The 11,592-nt window shown below is 35.5% G+C and overlaps 1 protein-coding gene across 1 annotated transcript in view; it reads right to left on the bottom strand.

The window, feature by feature from the left end:
- The window catches only part of LOC102485309 (mitochondrial inner membrane protease subunit 2), a 1,014,188-nt gene that overhangs the window by 232,794 nt on the left and 769,802 nt on the right, over nt 1-11,592 (bottom strand). The window contains exon 5 of the mRNA XM_006149436.3: nt 2,531-2,633. Within this exon, the coding sequence (XP_006149498.1) occupies nt 2,531-2,633 (103 nt within the window). The remainder of the gene's footprint in view (nt 1-2,530; nt 2,634-11,592) is intronic.

Below are 11,592 nucleotides of genomic sequence, written 5' to 3'. Positions count from 1 at the left end.
ATCTTCTTAAAGCTTGTTTGGGATCACTCCTGTGAATAAGTTTTCCAAGTCACAAATAGAACACAAAACATGAGAACTAATCCTAAAAGTAAAAATATATTTATTATAATGCATGAAATACAAATAGGTTAATACATAATGTGACAAATGTTCTCCTTCATCCTAGGAAATGTACTTCATCTAATTTTGGCAAATAAAAACAACACTGCTTAACTAAATGGATATTGATGACTTAGTGCAACCCATGAATTAAAACTCACTCTGTAAATATGTATTTTTCTACTGAATAAAAATGGGAGAACATAATCACTAAATATCAAAGGAGTTTTGGGCCTCTGCTTCAAATTACTGATTCAAGTTATAATTTACAAATAGATTTTATTTTAAAAACATAATTTAAACCAAATGCAGTTAGGTAACACATACTTTTGTCAATGTTTCACATGCCACAGTTTCTTATTGCAATAAATACAATGATACTTTCTTTCACTCAAGGTATTTAATTTTTGTTTTGTTTTGTTTCATTTTGTTTTTAGAGGCTTTTGCTATAGGAGGTAAGCACTTGCTGGCCAGGCAGAGAGACAGAAAGCAAGAAATCACTCCTCAGGGAAATTGACAACACCACAATCCCTTCTCCATTCTCCTCTCTGGATCTTGGGCATGCATGCACACACACCTGGCATGAGTTTTAAGCCACTACGTGCAGGACCCAAATAGCATTTGAGAACTTGAGAGACCAGAGACATAACCATTAATGCCATCTGCTGGTCCCCACTCAAGGTATTTCATGGGTTTATTATAGTTACATGATTCAGAACACCACTGTTTGGTACACAACAGGAAAGACAGCCTGGTAAGAGTTACACAATAGCCATGACATGCTGAGAGTTACGCGTAATTCCCAGTATCCTGGTTCTCATATTATCCCTTTCCTCCCAGATAATAAAGCATATGGAGCATAAATCAGAATCATGCTAATTACATAAATAATATTGCATTGTTTTTAATTTATCAATAAACAAAGTACAAACCAATCCCAAACTTCAGTATTTTATTATTAGTAACCAATTATTTACCACACATCTGATAACTAATAACAAAACACACTTTCAAACCCTTTATTTTAGAATCACTACACCAGTGAAAACCCAACTAAAGTCACTAACATTTTAATATGGACATGGTCAACCACATTTTTCACAAACATATCTAAAGATGCTCAATAGCCACATATATTTAAAACAAACTAGATCATTATAAATCAGGTGCAGTTTCCATTAACTAAAAGATTATTCAGCTTCTATAACAACACTTGTGGGACACAGACAAGGTTTATTATCTGTTGACGAGGATGTGTATACTAGTCTCAACTAACAATTAACCTGGACTGAGGTGTATATCATGCTGGGTAAAGTCTCTTTGCGATCTAAATGATGTATAGTGATTTAATGTATGAATAATAATAAAAAATAAAGTTGTACTTAGAATAAAAAAGATTCATAAACAGAGAATTTCTCTATGCATTCACATTTAAAAAAAATCATATAATTTCAGTTTAGCCACATATTTCATGAAGCATAAAAATGAGATAAGGAATGTCTACACTTCTGCTATAAATTAAAAGTTTATAAAATGTTACTTACGAAGGGTGGCAAAATATGTCACCCCAAAAGAGTCACTTTGACATAAGGTTTAATTCCAGCTCAAAGTACTTGAAAAACAGCAGATGCAAAAAGGACGTTCTAATCTTCCCCGTTTCCTTCTGAAAACAGGAGATAAATATTTTCATGGGAAAGATGCCTTCCTTATACTAGGAGAAAAGAAACGTTCTTTGATGGGGAGTCATTGCTGAAAGAATTCAGTACTACTAGACTGCGTTAAGAGAATTCTTAAATTCCTTTAGCCTTATCAAATAATCACTCTTCCAAAATCACCTTCCTTTGTATAATCTAATAAAAAAAATGTATGTAGGTTTTGCTACTTCTTTGGGTCTTCATTTCTTTATGAGGTCTAGTGTACCATATAAAATATATTAAATTGTAGGCTTTCCTCCTGTTCTTTAGTCTTATATTAATTTAATTCTCTGGACCAGCTGGGATCCTAAGGGTAGATGTAAAGTTTTGTCTGTTTTATGATTACCAATATGATTTCCATTACAACCGCATTTTAAAATAACAATTTAAAACATTGATGCCTATAGTTCTTTTCCACCTTTTATCTACTAAATACTAACTCAAAACAAACTACAATGCATCCCTATGGGGGAAATACATCTTCCACCTGGGATCATCCAGTCAGCTAAAAGTATGCCTATGCCCACCTGCACACACACACATAACTACACACATATACACCTTCAGACCTTCCATTATCTCTGGTATTTAAAATATTGAAATTTTCAAACACCAAGTATTCCACTATGAAATTCATGATCAGTCTTGTTGGGATTACTTGAGTAGCTAATATCACAGACTTATGTACCCAATTTTGAAATTCCATTATATCAGCGAAAACAGGAAAGAGGACTTACCGGCCCAAAAGAATTACTGTCAAAACTGTGTCCGTGATGATCACCTTCAACCCAGATGTGACCACGGGGGACTCTGACATAACGGTTTTTGTGTCCCATTGTTCTAGAAATAAACAGTGCAGCCATTGAAATGACAGCAGAAAGTCGATCAGACAGCTGAGCATACAAACTCAGGAAAAATAAAAATGGTGTCATAAAGATGTAACAGACATGTTGACCATGAAGCTACTTCATAATTTCATTTTTAAAGAGCTTATTATGTCTCTGTAAATCAATCTACAGATTTTTTTGTTTTCACATTATATAGGTAGGAATTTAGTATATAAATAAAATGTACTAGCAACTGTGTTTTGCAACTTAATTCACAATATCCTAAACCTGTACTTAGGAAATTCAATAAACCTTAACAAAATACAAACCTATTTGTTTTGACATTTGCTTTTATGTCAATATTTAACTCTTCTGACTTACTCATGGACTGCTACAATCTTTATTTTTGAGTCAAATAAATTTCTGAAACCAAAAGAAAATACTTTATAACTCCCTTAGTACTCCAAAAGTCAGCGTACAAAAATGAAAGGAAACAAAATAATCTAGATGATCTTGTCATATAAACTACCAATATTAGTTAAAAGTTTTTGCTCAGTATTTATTCTTTTTTGTTTGTTTTGGGTTTTTGTTTTGTTTGTTGTGTTTTTAAGTTTTTTGGGAAGGTGGTCATAGGATACATATTCGCACCGGAGAGGGAGTGAAAGTGAGAAACTCCCAAGTGGGGATGGTCATGCTGAAACCCTTCTTCATTTCCTTCTTAGCATTTTGGGCACACACGCACATGTGTCAGCATGATTTTCAAGCTTCTGGGTCTGGGTCACGAACTGTGGAGAGCTGCTGCATGGGATCCAACACATTAACCCCCTTGCCACCTGCTGATCCCATTAGCCCTTATTCTTTTCTTTTTTAGAGAGGTTTTTGCTATAGGGCACATGATCTCGCCAGAAAGACAGAAAGAGACAGAAAGCAAGAAATCACCCCCTAAAAGAGATGGCCACATCACAATCCCTTCTCCTCCATTCTCCTCTAGGGATCTTGGGCACGCATGCACACATACCCAGAGTGAGTGTAAGCCACTGGGTCTGGGATTTGAACCGCGGTCAACCATGTGGGAGTCCAGTGACATAGCCAATACGCCAATTGCTGGTCCTGCCCTTATTCTTAAAAAATAAAACTTTTTAACAATGTCGAAGACTATCTAAAGAGCAATGATAAGTGAAACACATTAGCAGGACATTCTATATTCTTAAAGCTTTTAAGGAAATGCAGTAAAAAGAGGTTCTCTCTTGGAGAGCTGGTGGCAATGTAAAATAAATAACTATTTTGTCTGTATTTCCACTATGGGAATATTTTTGACAAATTTTATAAAACCAGGTTTATGCCTTGTGACTTACTCTATTTGTAGAAACTCATCCAAAGATATAATTTTAAAAACAGAGAAATATTTGTTATTGGTGTGTTCAACCCAGAATTTTTATACCAAAAAAAATTTTGAATTTGCCTAAATATCCGACAATGCAGGATTGATAAAATGAATTATGATATAACCAATTAGAGAAAATAGAGAGAACTGGAATAAAATATTATCTCGACCCCACAATAGTATATTTTTGGGGGGGCAGGGAGAAGAGGCAGAGATTTTTGATGTCCTTTTATTCCCTAAAGCACTCAGGAAAATGCCTAGCCCAAAGAAGCTTTTCAATAAATGTTGGCTGAATAAATAAATGAATAAAAATTGCCTCAAAGGCTACAAAGTTCAGAAATAGCTTATCGTACTGTTCCTCCAGGTAGAGTCTCTGTGAGAGTATTTTTGTTAGTTAAGAAGTTGTGTATGTGTAGGAGAATACATAAAGAAGGAAAGCTACATATAAATTGGTACCACAGAAATTGAAACTATTTGTTATCCAAGAGAGTTTTTAATTTTCAAGATAATTTCAGTGTCAAATTACTTTGCTTTAGATCAGTAAGTCATTCATGCAAGAAAGCAATGTTGTGACTATTAGGAATCCACAGTAAGTTAATGACCACTGTTTATTTTTAATTACTACTGGGAAGACGGTTTTCAGCTTTTTAGAAAGGCACAAACAAGTTGAACACATCTTCCCATTATATGCTCTATAATATAAGTGTTCTTCAATTAAAACCAGTCAATTAGTTCTTGATATCTCTACTGCTTTTATCAAGAGATTGCTTCTAAGAACTAATATCCTACATCAAGTGTTAATGACAGGGAGTAGACCCTTTTACTTAATTGTTGGCAAGGTATACTCTCCAAATAGGTCTAAACACTTGTTCACCCTATTAGGCTGGGTATTTTAGATGAATACTTAGAAAGAAAACAAATGCCAATTTTGTATCTTCAAGTAACTACTCAGAATTATAAAGTAAAACCAGCATAAAATCATTTCTGTTTTGAATGGTAGGTTTTAAGCCAAGAACATTTTTCCAGAAACCAAAGAATGATATAAAACCTGGATTGAGTTTCAATGTCATATAAACCAAGGAGTCAAGATACTTATAATAGAAAAGGACAGCATCGTAAAAGTGCCAGTGACAGCAGGACGTTTTCTTACATTGACCATCTTATCTAAAAAATTTAAACACACTCTTCATTCCATCATTTTCTAACCACTTACAATGCTTTATTCTCTTTACTGCACCTATTAACACTTGACATACATTTATGGGTTTATTTGTTTATTGTTTATCTTCCCCAACTAGAATGTAACCTTTAGAAGTTGGCTTTCTTGCTCACTAGAGGATTCTCAGAGCCTAGACATATATAGGGCCTAACAAATATTTGTTAAATGAATGAGTTATTGAAAAATGAAAAATACTGCCACGAAGGCAGAATAATATAGTGAAACGTAGTATGCTTAGATTCTGGAAACAGACTAAACCATTTTTTATCTTGATGCTATTACAAGAGTTTCAAGAAAGTTACCGAGCATTTCCAACTTTCTTTAAAATGGGATGAATAAAACATACTTTAACTGGGTTGAGATGAGGTTAGTAGTAAGAGGAAAATAAAATGAAGAGGTTGTGATGCAGTATAGTCTCTGGAGTCAGTCTTTCTTGGTTTCCGTATCAGACTTCATGTTTTCATATTCATGTGATCTTGAGCAAGTTGATGAAACAGTTTTTAAAAATTTAGGAGAGGGCCCATGTGTTCACCAGAGAAAAACAGAGATGGAAAGTGAGAAAGCACCCCCCCACCATGGTGCATGGTCATGCTGTAATCCCTTCTCCTCTATTCATCTTTCAGGATTTCGAGCATTTGCACACGTATGTGCACGTGTGTACACACGTGCACACACATGCACTTGGCATGTGCAATTGACCATGTGGGACCCAGCTGCCTTACCACCATGCCACTGGCTGGACCAAGTTGGTGAAACTTTTAGTGTCAGTTTCCCCACTTTAAGAAACTGAGCAAATAAGAGTTCCTAACTCAGAAAGTTTTTCTCAGAATTAAAGGGGCATATATTAAACACCTGATAAATGAATTCACTTGTAAGTTGTGATTGTTTTTAAGTAAAGTCCTGAATATAGTTCTGATGTATAGTTAGAATCCAATAAATGGTAGCTATTATTGCTTTTGTCTTCCTTTGTCCATTATTTTCTTTCCTTTTATAATTCAGAATATGTTCAGTCTCTGCTATCTATTAGCATCAGTCTCTTCAAATTACCTGAATCACGCTTCAATAATTTTCTTTCCACACAGTTGTGCTGTGAGTATAGACTATTTTTAATGGTACAGTGAATCTTTTTTTCTTTCATTCTTATGCCCATCTGGGACACTCTAAAACTCACATGGGAAAACACTATCTATTTGTGCATATTTAAATATGCATTGGTAGTAGGTGAAAGCACAATCTATCTATTTGTGTTTTCACCTGGTAGTCTTTGGAATATTTGAATGTTGCAATGCTAAAACAGGGTGGTTTACCTAGCTATCAGGCAAAGTTTGAAAGAACACTTTGAGCTGTAGTACCCTTGGTAAAAATTAATTCCATATACATACCACATATTCTATTTCTCTGGTTTTAATCTAACTTTTTATAGAATAAACCAAGTAGCTTTATAAAATATGATGCTAAAATATTGGGCTGGTTCCTTTTAGGACTGCCAAAGAAATATAATACTCCTAATAGAATTTCTCTAGAGAAGGAATTTTAAATAGCTATGTGCTCTTGAATTCACATAAAAGAAAGACAAGATAATCTTTTAGGTGATTTAACAGTAAAGTGAGGTGTCAGCCTACAAGGCTGTATGTATCTATGGCTTACAAATAATTTTGGTTTTGACAGTCAAAAATGAGTTCTGTATGGTTTTCTAACTACCTGTCTTTAAATAGGCATTTTTAGTACTAGCTTTACCAAGACAAGTTACCTAGGTCTTATAAATGGAATAAAGAACGATTGCCTCCAATTTGATTTGACCTTGAAAACAATTTTTTAGGTCTCTGAATCTTTTGAGCACTATCAATTGAATAGAAAAGTAGTGTCCATGTGATTCTTGGTACCACAAGAAGGGAACAAAGATTTATCAAAAATTATTTCCCAAATGCATGCACACACACACACATAAACATGCATATTTTAAATTCAGGTCATTCGTATTAATAATCCATGATTAATTAAAGGTATTTTTATTTCTTTATTTTTTCAAATAGTTCTATTGCTTTTTCTCACTGTCCAAAATAGTGACTGACTTGAGGATATTTCCAGCTCCCTGTATCCTACACCCTTGGATTTTTATTGTCTTGAAGACACCAGGAGTCAAGGCCTTAGGACCCAGCAAGACCATGGGTTGAAACTAGGTCCCTTCACCATCACTGATAAATAGGACCAGAAAAAATAATCAGGAAAGAAAATAAAAAGAGCGCATGTGTATTTGGGATTGGCATATGGAATAGGAAAAAAAAGAATTCTCCCTTTGAGACCCTACATTTTGCTCTCAGGTGAGAATGGGGTTCGAGTTAACATTACTTGCATAGTCTAGGAAAGTTAAGAGCTAACTTTAATTGGCTCCAGGCATCTGGCAGAAGCAAATATGTCTCTACAGGGATAATCCATCAGAAAGGGTTTTCAACAGATAACTCCCAGTCAACAGGAACCCACATCCAAAATAACAAACCTTATGAGGAAATAGCCACTGTTAGTGAGTCAGGACAAATAATAAACAGCAGAATTAGATCCACGAGGACTTTAAATGTTGATTTACCAAACAAAGAATATAAATTATATGTATTTAAATATTCCTAAAGTGTGAATAAAATTAAAACATGAGTAGAAAATATATTTTAAAAGATAAATGCATGAAAAAGCAATAAAATTTATAAATTAATACATAATTAAGTAGGTTAAAAGCAAATTCATATGAGCTAAAGAAAGAAGTAATGTACTAAATAATTTTTTAAATTATTTAGAATTCAACACAGAGAGGAAAAGAAATGAAAAAATATGGGAGATGCTAAGGAGACATGAACAGTATTACAAGAAAATTGTTAAATAGAAAATGTAGGAGGTCATTGTTTTAGACTAAGTAAACTCCTGCTCTAGGCTCCAACTGACCAAACCAAAACAGAGTCATTAAAACTTAAAGCATCCTATCATCAGACTAGAACTTTAAGGGAACTGCAAGATTCCTTAATGTCAACTTTTCCCCCTGAAAACAGGAGATTCCAGTCTATCTATGCCAATGCTACAATAAAACGTATGCTCATCCTGTGTCTCTTTCAGGAATGTGTACCAGAAATGGCTCTAGATGCTACCTAAGCTCATTTTTTTTTTTTTGAGAGGTTTTTGCTATAGGGCGCGTGCGCTCGCCAGACAGACAGAGAGAGACAGAGAGATAGAAAGCAGGAAATCCCCCCCCAGGGGGGATGGTCACGCCGCAATCCCTTCTCTTCCATTCTCCTCTCGGGATCTTGGGCACGCACGCACACGCGCCCGGCGTGAGTTTAAGCCACCGGGTCCGGGACTCGAACCGCGGTCGACTACGTGGGAGTCCAGCGACATAGCCATTACGCTAACTGCTGGTCCCATATTTTGTTTTATGAACATCCTTACTCCCCCAATACATTCCTCCTTTACTTTCCAGACTCACCGTCTCCACGTTTTACTTAAGATTAAGTAAAGTGACTCCAGGTGACCATGAGGTCATCTGCTGCCCTTATTAGAGAATTTAGCTAATTTAGCCAATTGATATTGTTTAAGACTCCTTGCTACTCTTTCCTCCTGTTCAAGACCTTTGCCTTTAAATCATCCTGAAATCTGTAACAAGTTTCATATTTTTACATACAGCTATCCAATTTTTCCAGCACCATTTTTAACAATTTTTTTTTCATCAATTACCTTGGCAGTCTTTTCAAATTTACATGGTTGGAACTAGCCGATGGCATAACGGTTACATTGCTGGACTCCCACATAGTTGACACATAGTTTAAGTCCTGAACCAGGAGCTTAAATCTTACACCAGGCATGTGTGTGTGTGTGTGTGTGTGTGTGTGTGTGTGTGTGTGTCCCAAATCCCAAGAGGAGAAAGGATTGTGGCATGGCCATCTTCCTGGGGAAGGTGGGGGAGGTGAGGGAGGTGATTTCTCACTTCCTATCTGTCTCACCATTGAATACATATACCCTATAGCAAAAATCTCTCTCTCAAAAAAGGTGGGGGGATTATATTATCACATGTGGATGAGTCTATTTCTGAACTCTATTTTTTTCCATTGATGTTTATGCCAATATCATCACTTTGCCATGATTACTGTGGCTTTGTAAGTCTTGAAATCAAGTAGAATGGGCCATCTAGTTTTGTTCTACTACTTTCTAAACAATTCTGACTATTACAGTCTTTTACATTTCCAAGTAAATATTAGAATCAGCTATCTATTACTACATGGAGGAATTTAGTGTGAGTTTAATTGGGATCTCTCCCCCAGGGAGAATGACAATATTGCAATCCTTTCTCCTCCCATATTCTCTCAGGCTTTTGGGCATATACACACAAATGCCTGGTGTGTTTTCCAAAGCCACCATGTCTGAGACTCAAACTGCTCATTTGACCGTGTGGGATCCAGCCGCCTTAACAACCATACCACTGTCAGACCCATGACTTATGATTATTATCTTATACATTCAATGATTATACATCATTTGACTTGTGAAGAGAATTTACCCAACATGAACTATACCTCAGACCAGTCCAGTTGAGAATACTATGCACGTTATCATCAACAGGTAATAAACCGTTACTGTATCCCACAAATTTCTTGCCTCTTTTTTTTCCTCTAATTTCCTTCCCTGTACTCTTCCCCCCTCCCACTCTCCTTCCCATGACTTATTTTTAAATGTTAAAATAACTTATATTCTTAGGATATATCCAGCTTGAAGTATGTTTGCATCTATGTTCATGAAGGACATTGGCTTATAGCTTCCTTTTATATACTGTCTTTGATTTTAGCATGAGAGTAATATTGTTCTCATGACATAGGAATGTTCCCTTATCTTGTTTTGTGAGTTTGTGCATAATTGGCATTATTTGTTCATAATGTTCAGTATAGTTCACCAGTGAAGCAGTCTAGGTCTGAAATTTTCCTTGAAAACAGTTTGTTTTTTAATATTATGAATTGAATTTACTTAATAGATATAGTTCTATTTAGATTATTGCTTTTTTAAAGAGAGCTTTAATAGCTTGTGTTTTAAGTACTGGTTCATTATATAAATCAAATTTGTGAACAATTTGTAATAATGTATTATCCTTTTAATATCTATAAGATCTATAATGATGCTCCAACTTTTATTCTTGGTAATGGTAGTTTTTATCCTCTACTTTTTTCTGGATCATTCTGGCTCACTATACGGCAATTTTATTTATCTTTTTTTTATTTAATTAAGGTTTTTGCCCTAGGGTATGTGCTCTCACTAGAGAGAGACAGAGAGAAAACGTGAGAAATCATCCCCCACAAGGGACGGCCATGCCTCAATCCCTTCTCCTCCGTCCTCTCTGTGGAATTTTGGGCATGCATGCACATGTGCCTGGTGTTATTTTCAAGGTGCCAGATCTGGGACTCAAACCATGGCTAACCATGTGCGATTTCAGTGCCTTAACTACTATGCCATCTGTTGGCCCCCTATTTTTTCTTTTTTTTGAGAGGTTTTTGCTATAGGGCACGTGCACTAGCCAGACAGACAGAGAGAGACAGAGAGACAGAAAGCGAGAAATCACCCCCCAGGGGGGATGGCAATGCCTCAATCACTTCTCCTCCATTCTCCTCTTGGGATCTTGGGCACGCATGCACATACGCCCAGCGTGAGTTTAAGCCACCGAGTCCGGGACTCGAACTGCGGTCGACTATATGGGAGTCCAGCGACATAGTCATTACGCTAACTGCTGGTCCCTGTTGGCCCCTATTTACCTTTTCAAAATAATCACTTTGAGTCTCATTGATTGTCTCTTCTGCTTGTCCGTCTCTTATTTCATGTTTGCCATTGTTAATCATGATTATGTCCTTCAATTAGGTTAATTTGCTTAATCAGTGAATTGGTCTTTCAAATATGTTTTTAATAGAAGTGCCATTGAAGTCTTTTTCATCATGTTTCATTTCTTTCCTCATTATATTCACATTTTCCTTTACATTCTTGAGCAAATGTATAATGCTTGTAATCTTCTTATAAGGTCCTTGACCACTAATTTCATCATTTTTAGTCTGCTTCTATTGACTGAATTTTCTTTAACATTACAGATCATGCTTTACTGTTTCTCACATTTCTGGTAATTTTTTATTAGATATAGACATTATGAAATTTATGTCATTATAGCCTAGACATCACTGTATTATTTTTAAGAATGTTGGAATTGTTTTAACATGTACTTAAATTTCTGAGAATTGGTTTAATTCTTTTTAAGTCTTGATCTCAAGCTTTGTTAGGTAAAGTTCAGAATAATATTTACCCTCACAACCAAGGTGACACTCTTCTGAAGATTCTATCCAGTGCTGTGTCTCTTTC

This window comes from Tupaia chinensis, unplaced genomic scaffold, assembly GCF_000334495.1.
Source record: "Tupaia chinensis unplaced genomic scaffold, TupChi_1.0 Scaffold000262_1, whole genome shotgun sequence".
Classification (NCBI taxonomy): Eukaryota; Metazoa; Chordata; class Mammalia; order Scandentia; family Tupaiidae; genus Tupaia; species Tupaia belangeri.
The sequence above is the reverse complement of the archived record's forward strand: the minus strand, read 5'-3'. Positions and strand labels throughout refer to the sequence as shown.